Consider the following 16,555-nt stretch of genomic DNA (forward strand, 5'->3'; position numbering starts at 1 on the left):
TTTAACTGTTCCGTGTAATAGTCTCACTCTTAAGAATCCAATTTAGAGAGCCTGAAAGGGTATCCCCCTCCCCCTTCCACTGTATGAATGGGGGTAAAGTGCCAGTTACCACAGGAAACAAGACCCTGAATCTATGGGTAAAATGGAAAGGAAGCTCTTATTGATAAAGAATATCAGTTACCATAAAAGATATAATTGACTCAAGCAAGAACCAATAGATGAGAAAATCACTAGGTTTGTTGAAGGATTAAGATAATTTCACTATATCATCCCATGGAATATTAATTACAAAGGGAAATAAATAATACCGTCAGTGGAGAAATCTGGTGGATGACACATTAACCAAACAATAAAAGTTAATACAACCAATAACAGGATCGTGTGCCTTCTGATGTAATGTTCTGATGTAATGTACGGTACTGACTATTCCTGCCAAGACATAACCTGAACTGAAGCATGAGAAAATAATTATGATACTATAATTCAAATTAAGAAACATTCTTTAAACAGTTTCAAACTCTTCATGTTGTTAAGCACAAATGCTAAGGAGTTGTTCCAAACTAAAAGAAATGAAGATATGTGACAACCAAATACAACAAGGAATTAGGAGCAGGGAGATATGTAAAGTTATTAAGATATTTGGCACAATCTGAACTTAAGACTATACAGACTGCACCAATCTTTAAAGTCATGAATTTAATTATTACAGGATGGTTGTATAAGAGAGTGCTCTTATCCTTAGGAAATACAAACAAATATTCAGAGATGAAGAGGTATGCTTTCAACTTAATTTCTGGGCTTCCATCATGTAATACACATAATGTGCAGAAAACAAACACTGAGTGGTGGATCCCAAATAAGGGGTACACAAGATTTCAGGGTACCATTCCCACAACTTCTCTGTAAACTTAAGCATTTCTCAGTTTCTTAACAAAGTCACTTTCTCAAGACTTGCTATTTTCTGCTACCTGAGTGAACTCTCTCCTTGCCTTGTTAATGTGTTCAGACAATACTCAGTCTATGAAACAATATTTATCACCACAATTTTTAAATTACAGTAAAATGACCACTCTATATGAATTGGTTGAAATCAAGGAGAACACACCCACAGAAAAATATCACACACACAACACACCTGTAGCCCTGGGTAATCAACAACTATCTGCCCTTCCAAGGGCCAGATATTGTTTTAGGTACTTGGGTTAAGCAGTGAGAACAAAATCATTCTGACTCTAGTAGCAATTATATCATCTGACACAAAAGCCCACATACTATTTTAACATTAAAAGCTACTATAAAAGACATGCAAGAGAGGCAGGTGGATTATACACCTTAATTATGCCAAATAGAGGAAGCACTTTTATATATTTAAGGATTCTTACTTGCTTTGTTATTAGTGTAAAAGGTCTTAATACAAAAATTACATGTCAAGCACTTAATACTAAAATCATATGTCAAATTACATGTTGTCCCCTTCTCCTGCCTTCAGTCTTTCCCAGCATCAAGGTCTTTTCAAATGGGTCAGTTCTTCCCATCATGTGGCCAAAGGATTGGAGTTTCAGCTTCAACATCAGTCCTTCCAATGAATATTCAGGACTGATTTCCTTTTGGATGGACTGGTTTGATCTTGCAGTTCAAGGGACTCTCAAGAGTCTTCTCCAACACCACAGTTCAAAAGCATCAATTCTTCAGTGCTCAGCCTTCTTTTTCCAACTCTCACATCCACACATGACTACTGGAAAAATCACAGCTTTGACTATATGGACCTTTGTCAGCAAAGTAATGTCTCTGCTTTTTTAATATGCTGTCTAGGTTGGTCACAGCTTTTCTTCCAAGGAGCAAGCGTCATTTAATTTCATGGCTGTAGTCACAGTCTGCAGTGACTCTGAAGCCCAAGAAAATAAAGTCTGTTGTGTTTCCATTGTTTCCCCATCTATTTGCCATGAAGTGATGGGACCAGATGCCATGATCCTAAGTTTTTTGAATGCTGAGTTTTAAGCCAGCTTTTTCACTCTCCTCTTTCACCTTCATCAAGAGACTCTTTAGTTCCTCTTCACTTGCTGCCATTAGGGTGGTGTCATCTGCATATCTGAGGCTGTTGATATTTCTCCCGGCAATCTTGATTCCAGCTTGTGCTTCATCCAGCCCAGCATTCTGCATATTAAATTAATAAGCAGGGTGACAATATACAGCCTTGATGTACTCCTTTCCCAAATTGGAACCATCTATTGTTTCATGTCCAGTTCTAACTGTTGCTTCTTGACCTGCATACAGGTTTCACAGGATGCAGGTAAGGTGGTCTAGTATTTCCATCTCTTGAAGAATTTTCCACTGTTTGTTGTGACCCACAGAGTCAAAGGCTTTAGCAAAATCAATGAAGCAGATGTTTTTCTATGATCCAACGGATGTTGGCAATTTCATCTCTGGTTCCTCTGACTTTTCTAAATCTAGCCTGAACATCTGGGAGTTCATTCATATACTGTTGAAGCCTGGCTTGGAGAATTCTGAGCATTATTTTGCTAGCCTGTGAAATGAGTGCAATTGTGTGATAGTTTGAACATTCTTTGGCACTGCCCTTCTTTGGGATTGAAATGAAAACTGAACGTTTCCACTTCTGTGGCCACTGCTGAGTTTTCCAAATTTGCTGGCATATTGAGTGCAGCACTTTAACAGCATCATCTTTTAGGATTTGAAATAGTTCAGCTGGAATTATATTTAACACTCAGGAATTCCCTGGCGGTCCAGTAATTAGGACTCAGCCCTTCCAATGCTGTGGCCCAGGTTCAGTCCCTGATCAGGAAACTAAGATTCCCCCAAGCTTGGTGTAGTGCAGTCAAAAAAATATTTTAAAAACCCAACAAAAGCATTTAACACTTAAGAGTCACCCTATGGATACAAGTACCATATGACCTCATTTTCAGGATGAAGAAACAGATTTAACAAAGTTAAAAGTATATGCAAAATTATAGTTGTAAGGAAGAGAGGCCCACAGTGAACCCAACTCTAACTGCAAGGGCCACAGAGCACTTGATACAGCAAACATCAATAATAATCCTTTAAATAAGCAATTTTGTTTACACTGAAACTTCCCCTGATTACCAAAGATCAGTACATTGTTGTTAGCCTCTTCACCAACCTACCTGTATGGAGCTGAGGCTGAGTACCCTTGGAGGGGGGCCCACTGCTGTACCATTAACTCCCCCTGGGCAGAATACAAGGACGGCCAAAGATTAAGTGAAAAACGGATACTTGTAAAAATCATAACAGGGTGAGCCTCTGAGAAGGAAATAGCAAGGGACTGGAAAAACACACTTGCGGTAACACACTTAAAGGTAACAAACAAGTCACACATCAGTAACATTTAAATATCCTTTCCTGAATCATGAACTTTTAGGTCACTTACTCCATCAGGACAGAATGCAATCCAGTTGTTCTGATGTTTCTCCAACTTGTTCTCCCTTTTCTCTCAAGTCTACAGAAATATCTAAGAAATACCTAGGTCTTCAACACTGTTTTTCAACATACAGCACAGTCATTTCCAGTAACATAGGAAGCAGAACCTTATGATATGGCTTATCACTTTCCCTTGGACTTCATTTCCTTCTCAGACTTCCATTAGAGTAAAATTAGAGTCAAAATAGTACCCTAGCACTCAGTGAACACTTAGTGTAACTCATCTTATTTTCTGTTCAATGCATCTTTTTCCAATGAGTGAATATTTACTGATAGCAGGCTTACTACTGAGAACAGACATGTAGATGATGACTGTTAAGGGACCTGTGATTGGGAGTATATAATTTCCTATAAATTGTCTTCAGGTTGTTTCTCCCCTACCTACTACATATCCACTTCCCAGACAGCAGATTATAGGAAGAGAGGCTTTGGACTTCTACACACAGACTGGTTATCCCCAGAGATTTTCAGTACCCTTCTATTTACCCTGGGTTATCAGAGTGAAAATGTTTTGAGAATTATTAATTTACTTCTAGTTCCAGCCAAATAAATTTGGGCTCCTTGACATTTGATGTACCACAAATAAACAAAGGCATAACACGCTTTTTAAAACTTTATTTCAACATTACTATGCTTACGAAATACACTCATATGGGTTAATAGAATGCAATTTAACTTATCCTACACAATTGGGACCAAAAACCTGGTACATGGTTTGCTTCAAAAAACAAAAACAATAAAAAGAATTTGCAATCTGGTTTTTCATCTATTAAAAATGTATATAAAAGATTCTCCATTAAATGCTGCTAAAGCAAACAGCAGGAACCTTGAGAAATAAACCTTTGGTTTGTCTCTGAAAAATACCACGTATTGCACTGTAAAAGTTTATACAACTGGTACAACAAAACATTGTTGTAATGTTTCAATGCCAGTTCACAAAGTTCAATAACTAATGATGTTGACAAGGGTAGGGAGAGCCTATGTATACATGTGAAAATATAAAAAAGCTATCTGATCTAGTTAATGTTACATGCAGATCCCAAATCTGTTCAAACCAAGATTCAGATAATCTCTTAAATCTGAATTAACACTATCAATCCAGTTCATCAGCTGAAGTCAAAAAGAAAACTCTGCACAGTAGCTGTTTTTCTGACTTGTGCAAAAAAGAAAATGAAGTTTCTTCCCCAGCTTTTTAGTCCAGAACTACAGCAAAGTATTTCTTCCATTGTCAACATTCTTGGGGTGAGAGGCAATGAGGTTACTTAGGCTTAAATCTGAATTAGCACTCAGATGCAAGAGTCCCCAAAGTTTAAGACCATGTGACTTTAGAAGTGACTAAAAAATAAAATGGCCTTTCTTGGAAGACTAGAGCAAAACATCCAGCAATAGTTAAAAAGAAGCCTAATTAAAAAAAAAAAAAAAGAGTAGCTCTTTATGAATTATACTTTAATTTTTTTTAAAAAAAAAAAGCCTCAATGAAGCAGCTCTCTGAAAAGAGGAAAAAAACTTAAAATATCCTGAAAAGCAATGTGAACACAGGTTCAGAAGACAGGTAAGAGACATATTTTACAAAGCTACCTAGGATTAGGCTTATAAAGGTATTCTAAGTATTTCAACCTTTAATACTAAACATCAGTTTACAAACAACATGTTTACTTTTTATTCCTTTATCAAAAGGGAAAAGTCTAGCTTCAATCCTATCCAGTGGAAGGGAAACTGAGAAAAAAAAAAGATTCAAATAGTCCCATGCAAACAGCACATTTTTCAAATGGAAGAACTAGACCAGAAGTTCATATTACTAATATACTTTTCAATGAAACCAATTTTTTAATCAAATGATTTTTAATAAGAACAAATACATGGCACTAAGGTTCAGAACCTAATATAGGCCTGACAAACAAGTCCTTGTTTTCTGGAGGAAAGGCCTCAAGTCCATTCAATTTCCAGTCACAATGTTTTCACAAATCACTTTAATAGAGGGGTTTTAATTTCTTTCATATTTTTGGTTTTGGCATTCTAGTCTTAAAATCTAGATAAGAAAATACGTTCAATTCCCCAGAAGTCAATTTTTTTTCTTTTGAGGTATCAAAGAATCCAAACTGATTCCCCATCTCCAATTTGTACTTAATATGAATATTTCTGTATGTACTGGAAAAGGTAACGTTTTAATATAAAATGTACTAGTGAACATTAAATCTAGTTGTTAGAAAGGTTTAACTAGCTTTATAATTTAAGTTTTAAAACATAAATATCTGCAGCTTGATCTGTTTGACAATGATTGTCGGAGCTGAGAATTCACCTAGAATTCAACATCATTTACAAATCCCTATTATGTACAGAAAACACACAACAGTAATACACAACTTACTCATATCTTGAGAAAATTTTCTGCTTCTTTAAATCTTTGGCCTCCCAGTCAATTCCAAGTTCAAATGTCCTTTACCTTAAACACCCACTCTCAGAATAACTAGTTTTCCACACACAGTTTAACACTTTTTCCTAATTTTTCATGTTGCATTGCCAAACCCTGAAACCTGCCTCAGAGATCCACCAAACAAAAGAAAACAAACAATATATAAAGTGATTACTTCAGAATAGAACCTGGGAGGATAAGAAGAATCAAGGTTTCTTACTGGAATCATACTTTATTTTACAAGGAAAAACAAAAAACCTATGTTAGATTCTTTCATATTCTTTGGTGACTGGCCAAAGAACCTACCAGCAAGTTTGGGGCACATACTCTTTTCCATACAAAGTGGTCCTGTAGGAACACCAAAATAGCTATTCATTTGGGGCCTCACCTGTAGCAAAAGGCTGTCCCGATAATAGCCAGGACACCCACTAGTTGGAGGAGATCCCTGAGAAACTGTGATTTTTTAATCTGGACTGAACTTCAGTTTTCGCCAGCCTTTTTCACTATATTCACGGGAAGGAGCAGCTGGTCTACCAGCAGTCATACTACCTTTCTCATCCTAGGATTTCTGTGTAATTGCTATGGCTTTGGAATCTCACAAACTGATACTCTGTGTAACTTGAAGGAGTAATTATGCCTCCTAGTTCCAGATTTGCAGCTTCCAAATTAAAATTATAGTTCTTTATTCAGCGGAGCAGACATATAAATAAACACCAACCATCTAGGAAAAGAGGTTTCCTATAAGATACAACTTAACACCACACATTGAGGAAGTAGATGTACTAAGACGGGCCAAAAAGTTTACTTATGGTTGGTATTTGAGATAAAAATCCATTCAACATAGATCTAGTGGTTTATTTACGGCAAAGTTCAAACTGAAAGGTGTGAACTCACTACATCAATTTAAAATAAATAACTTATATGAAATACAGATTCTGGCATAGATGTTAAAATCAAAATCAATGGACTAAACCTCCATCTTTCATTTGCTCACAAATTTGCACAGACTACTATTCTTCAAAAAAGATAACTGCGGCAAGGAAAAAGAAAACTGCCCCTTTTGCAAACAAGACTAAAAAGCATCCCTCCAGAGAGATCAAAATAAACATGCATATATAAAGTATTACAATGCAAATGCTATTTCTAGAAAAAGTTTAACTGCATAGGTTAAAAAAAAAACAATGTGCAACATCTTAGGGCATTAAAGCACCAAAACAAAAACAAAAAACCCACCAAAATCATTGTTTTTATGACAATTAACACATACACAAATAAACATACATATTGATCAAAATTCAGGAAGGTAAATACCTGGATTGATAGAACATCCATTGTTGGGAGAATTTCTCTTCAAATTCAATGTCTCTCTTCTTATCGCTAGAACAATTTTAAAGTGCTAACTTTATATAAAGCAGGCAAATTCTTCAAGTCATTTGCTATTTAAGTAAGCCAATTTTTATAGGGCTATAAACGAAGAATAAACTAAAGTGAAATAGGAAGACAGACATGAGGAAAAAACGGATTAAGTTATATAGCTGAACAAATTGACAGAATGCTCTAATACCACCTTGGCCACCTTAGTTCAATTAAAAGCAAAAACAGATTAAAAAAAAAAAAGCTCACAGATTTAGATGTCTGCTACAGTAACTCCCTTGGATTTACTAAAATGTGTACATCAGTAGGTACACGGAGTCCTAAGAAAAAGAGTGCCACTTAAAAATCAAGATTGGACAGTAATTGATTTTAAAAACAAAAGGCTGTCTACTACTCCAAATGCATATAAAATGTCAGAGACCTTATACACTAAGAACTGAAGCCTTGACCAGAGTTTCATTACTCCTGCCCTTGAGCTGCCTTTTCAAGGAAGTATACATTAACCAAATGGCGATTGAGGTGTTTGCTGTAATCCTTTTCCTTTCGAAAAGAACGATCACAGAAGATACAAACGAAATCTCCCTCGGCCACTTTGACAGCCAAGGCATCCTTTCCATCTTTCCCACTGGTCTCTTGTGGAACTGGCCGAGCACCGTTCAATCCAGAATCATCACTGTCCTCTGACGTGTTGTCACTTAGGTCACTTCCATCATGACTGTGGATGCCTTCGTCTTCATCCATTTCCTGAGACTCATTTACTGCCACGGTGACAGGAGGTGAGGCCACAGCAGTTGTGGACACGGCTTCATGTTTTTCTAGCGGTAGAGCAGGAAGTGGTGGTGAAACTGGTTCTTCAACTGCCAAGTCTCTGCTGGGGATATTCTCTGCTTTCTTCTCATCAGTGTCCATCTCCATTTCACAGAGCACAGCTTCAGCTTGATGTTTATCCTCTGAAGTTTCACCCTCTGGCATATTCAAGTTTTCTTCAGAGGATGAAGTGTTGGCAGATTCCTTGATAACAGCAGCAACACCAGCCAGACTCTTATCTGCCTCTTCTGCTTCCACTTTTTCAAGAGGGGCTTCTTTATTTCCTTCGCCTGCAGGGAACAAATTTTGGTCTTTCGATTCTTCCCCCTTTAAGCTTTCCTTTGGCAGGGGTGGTGATGGTGGGAAGAGATCCTGTGCACCGGCACTTTCTTTTAGAAGCTGCTTGTCTTTAACAGGCACTAAGCCAACCTCAATAAGGACTTGCTCCTTCCGTGCCATTTCACTCAGCATGCTGGACTTTTCCTTTCTATTATCTTTTCGAGGAGACCTTCTGGGGATCGGCTCCATGGGAGGAGGAGGCTCTGTCTCAACAGGCCCCTTCTGAACAACCTCGATCTCAGCAGCCCCCACAGGGAGAGGCGAGGGAGGAGGCTCTACCTGAACAGATCCCACCTGAGCAGGCTCTGGGGGAGGAGGAGGAAGAGGAGGAGAAGGCTCCATCTGAACAGGGGTCACCTGAACAGGCTCCATGGCAGGAGATGGCTCCATGGGAACAGGCCCCTTCTGGACAACCTCGACCTCACCACACCCCATGGGAGCGGGAGGGGGAGGAGAAGGAGGCGGCCGCGGCTCCGTCTGAACACACCCCACCTGAGCAGACTCCATCTGAGTGGGCCGCCTCTGAGCAGGCTGGCTGCTTTTCTTACATGATTTACTTCTCACAGTTTTCTTCTTTGTACTGTTTTTCACGCAAATGTTTTGCTTTTTATTCTCCTCTACTTTGCTGTCACCCTTTGGCACTTCCTGACTATTTTTGGATTTGCTTTCTGCCTTCCTTTTCTTTTTTGTCACAGGTTCCTCATCATTAACAGGCTCTTGTAAGGAATGGGCTTCAGCTTCCACTTTCCTTTTGCTTTTCTTGCTTTTGCAGCTTTTTTCTGAATTGTTTCCCGGGGACACATCCACTTCTTTAGCTTCCATGGCCGATTTGCGCGTTCTGGTGGTCACTTGGCTTGAGGCATTACTACAAGGCTTTTTCTCCTTTGAAACATTATCTTTCTTCTCCGCTTTTACAGACCTCTCGTTTTTCTTCCCAGTCACATCCCCCTTTCCTTTGGTCTGCTCTGTTTCTGTTTTCTCACTGGTGAGTTTGTTATCAGGCAAGTCAGCCTCTCGCTTCTTGGTTTTCTTTAGTTTCACCTTTGAGACATCCATGGTTTTATTAGGACAAGTAGGATGCTTAGATTTGAAATGATACTGCAGATTACACTTCTTGGAAGCTGCATAGTCACATACAGGGCAGTTGAACTGCCGTGGATTAACATGGAGCTCCACGTGTTTTTTGAAGTTACTTCTGTCTGCTGTTTTGTAGTCACAGTGTGGGCAGTTAAGAGGTTTAGGCCCATTGTGAACCTGTCTTGCGTGGCGGGTTACTTCATGTTGATTAGAGGCCACATAACTGCACTGGTCACACTTAAATGGCTTCTCACCTGAAGGTAGACAAGAGATGTTACAGAAGGCACACATTAAGAAATGAATTCAAGGTTTATTCAAATATGCTCATCAACAAGTGGAGATAGATATAGATATAGATATAGATAAATAAAATAAAACCACCAAAACTATTTCATGAAGACTTAATCATGCAATTTATATTTACCATATTTATTTGTATATCTTTCATATTTATTTGTGTATCTTTTCTCTATCCCTTGACTTCTGATTCTCATCCTAAACAAAGGAATAATTATCTTAATCATCTTCTAAAAAGTTCATCAAGTTAGCTCAAACACTCTTAAAGAACACAGATACATCAAGAAATATACAATTACTAAAAAAGTGACTTAGGCTCTTGATGTTAATTCTTGGGCAAAGGCACTCAAAAAGGTAACATATTAACGTTTTTATGTAGTTAAAACAAATGTATAAAGGAGCAGAACATAAAATTCCCGTACATTTAAGATAAACCTTGAGACTTCAAAAGAAATACTTCATACTCTAGGCCACACTCCCAGACCTTTATGTGAAAGCTTTAAAACAATGCTTTGACCCTTTGTCCATCATAGCAGAGTTGAATCAGATTTCATTCAGCAAATTTTTCCACTGCCAGAGCTGCTATTCTACAGCAAACTATAAAAAGTCAGAAATCCTTTTTAGATTTTCTCCCACTTTCTTCTAACGAATGAGCAAAGAAACCAGGGGCATACAAATAGATATGGCATATAAAATAAGCACAAGTTATAATCACAGGCACATATAAGACCAGAAGCCCTCCCACCCCCAAATTAAAGGCATAAGATTTAACTCATTCTACCTGAATACATACCCATCTAGATCACACTCTAGCAAATATTACCAAACGGTATCCATACCCCACTGGTCCAATGGAATGCATAGCAGAAAAATGGAAATTGACATTTATGAAAATTCATCTCTCAACATTCTCAAATCCACGTAAAATCTTATTAAATTTTTTTGTAAAGCAAAACTACTCAGACATTAAGTAAAACCATTGATAGTAAGCTTTACATAATTAGAAGATATCTGATTACAGAATACTTGACCACAAAAACAAAAACTTATCCAAGTATGTCAAACTATAAGCTCTTTTCCACATTAGTCCAGTAACAGATTCATAAAGAGAGGTTTCTGACAACATGCTACATTCCTCTCCACTTGGCCCTTTCTTGTCCTTTCCATTGAATGACTTCAATGGAGACAAACATCTACTTAATATATATAGAAACAGAATGGCAGAAACAAGATATGTGACTTAACGGTTAAGACCTTGTTCTATAGTAAGATTACCTACAGGGATCAAGTACGGGCTCTGCAACTTACTGTGAGGTCTTAAGCAAGGTACTGAAAACTCTCTAAGGCTCTATTTCCTCATCTGTAAACTATTCTTATGTGTTGTAAGCTATAAATAATCTAATCCATATAAAGCACTTAGTGTAGAACAGATGGCCAAACAGTCAATACATATTACCTGTAATTTATGACTTTTGGAATGAACTGGTATATTATAGAATGGGTAAACACAAAGGAAGATTTCAGGTGCTTATCCTGCCTTACTATATAAACCTTACCTTTGAGTAAACAAAGAGCTGATGAATGAAGTTGATCTCGTTAGGAAAATATCTGTGCTCTTAAAAGAATTATAAAGAAAATGTCACCACTTTTAAGCCCTAATGAATGAGAGCATTTTCATAGCCAGCATCAACCAAGATGCAAGCATCCACCTGTGAAATGATCAAGGAATGGAGTTCCTAGTACTCTGTTTAAAACTCCAATGGCATCATTTATTTGCTTCATTCACCCCACCCCTATTTTTGCTTTATTGCCATTAAATCTGTTGCATTGGAAGATCAATTCATCAAGTTGACTAGTTTATTAATACCTAGCTGAATGAAAATTCTTTTGCCCTATACCAACAGTTTTAACAATTTCCTTTTCCAGTTCTAGTAAAAATTTCTACCTGTTTTTCATCTTTATAAATATGCCAGGTGTCTGTTTTATTCTTCCCAAATTAATTTATAAATGTAAGGCAAATTCAAAAAGAGAGTTTTACAAGCTTATATACATTCTTATCAAGTAGAGCCCAGATAGAAAAACAAGGGACCTTTTAACTCAAGAGTAACAGGGGTGTACTACTCAGCAATAAACACAACATTCTGATAATGCAGCATGGACTGACTCTTGAAAACATTTTACAGAAGGATGTTAAATCTTTAATAGAAATCAGAGTATCACTTGATGGAAGAATATGGGAGTACTGACTAGAAAGGGTAAGGAGGGAACTTTTCTAAGGGTAGTAGAAACATTTCATGTCTACACCAAAATGGCAGTCAAATAAGAGAAAGCATACATAAAATCACTGACCTATATGCCTAACACATGTGCATTTTTGTGTGGGTAAATTAAACCTTAATAAAATATGTTTAAGGGCTTCCCTGGCGGTCCAGTGGTTAAGAATCTGTCTTGCAACACACAAAGGACGCCAGTTTGATCCCCGGTCTGGGATGATCCCACACGCCGCAGAGCTACTCAGCTCGTGTGCCACAACTACTGAAGTCCATGCGCCACAATTCAAAGAGTAGCCCCTGCTCGCTGCAACTAGAGAAAGCCCAAGTGCAGCAACAAAGACCCACTGCAGCCAAAAAACATAAATAAATAAAAATAACAAAGAATAAAAAAAAATTATTCTAAACTTCACAAAAAGACTCTCAAACCATAATATGTTTCAAATGACCCAGCTATTAAAAATAGTGCCTTCAGGGAATTCACTGGTGGCCCAGTGGTTAGGACTACATGCAACCACTGCAGTGGACACAGGTTTGATCCCTGGTTGGAGAACTAAGATCCTGAAAGCCACCTGGCCAAGAGAAAACAAAAAAAAAACAGTGCCTCCATAATAATCACCAAGTACTCAGTGGAAGGAAAATAGTTTTTGCTGAAAAAATTATTTTTCCATCTTAAAAATAAGTAGTCCATGATAGAATTCAGTAAGATGTTAATTCCCTTTAACAAACATTCACTGTGCTCGTAATTGGAAAATATTCAAAATGAATCCCTATGCTAGCAGGATGGAAGAACTATCCAGTATGATACCTACAAAAATATTACAAAAGGACATGCAAATCAGATGCATTCCCTCCAGTTCTAAATATTTCATCCAAGATGAAATGGTAACATATCTACTGAGAATTAGAAAAGGAAGAGTTGTGGATCATATCAGGACCTCCCAAGGGTTAATGTGGCAAAAATGAAATAATTATCCATTCAAGACCACCTACGCAAATACTTTTTAACTTTGCCATCTCCATACCTTCACAATAGGGGCCAATTCTGGACAGTGATCATGGTCATTGCAGTTCTAGAGTGGACAATTCTCCCAGGTGTTTTAGTCCTATATTTTATTTATTATAAGTGAATAAATTGGGATCATGGATTATCAATCATTCTTTAAAGTTTGGCTTTTGTAAATCAATCTTTGGAAGCCTTAACAATTCTCAAGAGAGCAAAACCAAATGTCAGGAACTAAACAACTAACAAGGAATCCCTGGAACCCAGCAACCATACACTGAAATTATATTTAAAAAATATATAAATATCCAAATTACATTAAAAATAAATTATAAGAAATGACCCAGTTCCAGGTATAGAACAACTTCTTAATAATGGTAGTTTACTAAAAATGATAGAAAAGTTCCCATTTTTTACCAACCTGAATGAGTACGCATATGTCTGGTTAAATGAGTCTTCTGAGAACTTGAGTAAGGACAAAGTTCACATTTATATGGACGTTCACCTACAAAAATACAGTGATTAATGTTCAAATGACAAAATAAGGCAATTACAATTCTCACTAGCAATACGTACATTATTTAATACTGAGTTTTGGGGGGGTTTTTTGGCTGCTCAGTTCCATATGTGAGACCTTAGTTCCCAGATCAAGGATCGAACCCATGCCCTTTGCCCTAGGAGCATGGAGTTAACCACTGGACCACCAGGGAAGTCCCAGTTATACTCATAAAGCCACAAGAACTGACAGCAACTGAAGATAAGAGAACAATGATTTACTACTAAGGAATTTAAGTCTCAAAGGCAGAAAATTTGTGTTTTTTGGACATGGGTTGTCGACCACAAAATATACTAAAAAATCTTGACATTTGTCTATTTTTTTGGCCACAAGATAACAATTAGGACCTCAGGCAAGCTTGCTCATCTATAAAAGTAACAGTACCTCCACTTTCTAGAACTGTGAGAATTTAAATTAAGATAATACATGGATAGCCTTCAGCCCTGTGCTTGACACATACAGCCTTCAATAAATATGTTATTCTTCTGTCTATATTATGCATTACAGCAACAGATGTACCTAATAACAAGGGACAAGGAGGGACTTTCCTGGCAGTCAACTGATTAAGACTCCATATTTCCCCTGCAGGGGGAACAGGTTCAATCCCTGGTAGGGGAACTAAAGATCCCCCAGGTCATGTGGCTTGGCCAAAAACAAAAAACAAACAAAAAAACCCATGGAACGAGGAAAGGAAACGACAAAGTGAAAAAAAGAAAGAAAGAATGTGGTGATAAGTGTGAAATGTGTTCCTAGTAACTATCTAGCTATTATTAGCTGGTACCTGTAGATTAGACAAAAATAGCTCATGGCAACAGGATGCCTACTTTAGCCTGGAAGAATTCTGAGATAACTTAAAAAATGTTGAAATGTATTTCTGTAAAAAGATACATAATTGCCAACAAGCACATGAAAAGATGCACAATATCATTAGGCAACAGAAATGTAAATCAAAACCACAGTGAGATGATTTCACACCCACCAGGATGGCTATAATCAAAATAACAGATGTTAACATTTATTTGTTAGGTTCTGGAGAACTTAGAACCCTAATACAGCGCTGGTGGGATTGTAAAATAGTGCAGCCATTTTGGAAAACAGCTTGTCAGTCCCTCAAATGATTAAACATAATTACCATATGGCTAAGCAATTCCACTCCTAGGTGTATATTTACCCAAGAAAAATAAAAACATATGTCTACACAAAACCTTGCATAAGAATGGCAATAGCGGCATTACTCACAATAGCCAAAAAGTGGAAATAATCCAAAAATCCATTAACTAATAGAAAAACAAAGTGTTGCTTACCCATTTTAGAGTAGTATTTGGCAACAAAAGGAAAACAAGTACTATAGGCTTGATGTGGCTGAACCTTGAAAACATAAGCGAAAGAAAGTAGCCACTGGGGGCCTCATTATCATCTGATTCCATTGATATGAAGTGTTCTGAACAGTTCAATTCACAGTGAATTGTATGGTGTATCAATTGTGTATCAGTCAAGTTGTTATGAAAAAAAGCTAAGAAAAATTTAATACCCTGAAGATTAACATATAGGATCAAGTACAGATACTTTATTTTTAAATTGTTCATAACAAAATAGATTGCATCTATCTGTGCCACTCACCAAAACAGGCATAAATACTCTAGAAACACTAGTAATTTTTCACTCACACGTACAGGCAAAAATGTCATCTTTCAAAGCAGAATTTGTGAACTGGTTAAGATAGCAAAACCACAAAATGAAAAATCTACTGAAGACTCAAATGAAAATCCTCAGCCGCCTACCATAATAATTATCTATAAAAAAGATACAGAACTTTTAATCTTAGCTGTATGTGACCCTGGGTACAATACTTTAGGCTTTCAATAAACACTTACCTGTTTTCCTTAGCATATTTTTCTGACGATTACCCCACTCTAGTACTCTTGCCTGGAAAATCCCATGGGCGGAGGAGCCTGGTAGGCTGCAGTCCATGGGGTCGCTAAGAGTCAGACATAACTGAGGGACTTCACTTTCCCTTTTCACTTTCATGCACTGGAGAAGGAAATGGCAGCCCACTCCAGTATTCTTGCCTGGAGAATCCCAGGGACGGGGGAGCCTGCTGGGCTGCCGTCTATGGGGTCACACAGAGTCGGATATGACTGAAGCGACTTAGCAGCAGCAGAGTAGAAGAAAGCACCTAACCCTGAGCACTCAATAAAGAAACATACCAGACTTGGTAAGTGAACCTGAAAAGTTGGCTACCTAAGTGAGAGATAAGAAATAATGGATTCCTGCTGATGATCATTTATCTTTGCTCTTCAGCACTTGATGAATTAATTTTTCCATAAATATAATTTTTAGAACTATGCCTTTAATACCACTGATACTCTCAAATTTTAAATAATCAAAATAATAACATTCTATTTATGCACCAACAAACTGCTTACAAAAAATTTTTTTTAAAAACCACAAATAAGGTAATACAAGCAATGAGGGAGCTTTTAAAAAGTATTATCAAATAAGTTTAACACTAAATGTGAAATGAGATACATACAACCAGAGTTAGCTGTGTAAGTCATAACCTTAATTGTGGAAATATCAACTTTAAATTAATGTAGAAAAAATATTAAGTAATGATGAAATATATAAAAACAGCCATTAAAATTAGTTGCCTAGATTGTAATTAAATGAAAATAAACCACCATAAGAAAAAAAGAAGAAATGGCAAAAAGTAGAGATCCTATGTTTTAATTTTTTTTTAAAGTATACATGAGAAATTGGAAATATATACCAAACTGAAATTTTTCCAGTTCTCTCCATTTTCCTTAACTCTGAAAATCTCTTAAATCAACTAATTTAAATTTTTTGTTCAAACATTTTTAGATTTTGGGGAAAATCTTAAAATTGTTCAGTGACTCAACAATTTTGAAAGTATCAAAAATATAACTGACACCCCAAAAAAATTTAATAAGATAAAGACACTGGTA

At 36.9% G+C, this 16,555-nt stretch overlaps 1 protein-coding gene across 3 annotated transcripts in view; it reads right to left on the reverse strand.

The window, feature by feature from the left end:
- Nucleotides 1-4,054: 4,054 nt before the first annotated feature.
- The window catches only part of LOC102398050 (RE1-silencing transcription factor), a 33,259-nt gene continuing 20,758 nt past the window's right edge, over nucleotides 4,055-16,555 (reverse strand). For all 3 annotated transcript variants that reach the window (XM_044945853.2, XM_025290003.3, XM_006058365.4), the window contains exons 3-4: nucleotides 13,455-13,538; nucleotides 4,055-9,717 (exon numbers count right to left, since the gene is read on the reverse strand). In XM_044945853.2, the coding sequence (XP_044801788.1) occupies nucleotides 7,700-9,717; nucleotides 13,455-13,538 (2,102 nt within the window). In that variant the 3' untranslated portion in view covers nucleotides 4,055-7,699. The remainder of the gene's footprint in view (nucleotides 9,718-13,454; nucleotides 13,539-16,555) is intronic.

Source organism: Bubalus bubalis, chromosome 7 (assembly GCF_019923935.1).
Source record: "Bubalus bubalis isolate 160015118507 breed Murrah chromosome 7, NDDB_SH_1, whole genome shotgun sequence".
In the NCBI taxonomy this organism is placed as follows: domain Eukaryota; kingdom Metazoa; phylum Chordata; class Mammalia; order Artiodactyla; family Bovidae; genus Bubalus; species Bubalus bubalis.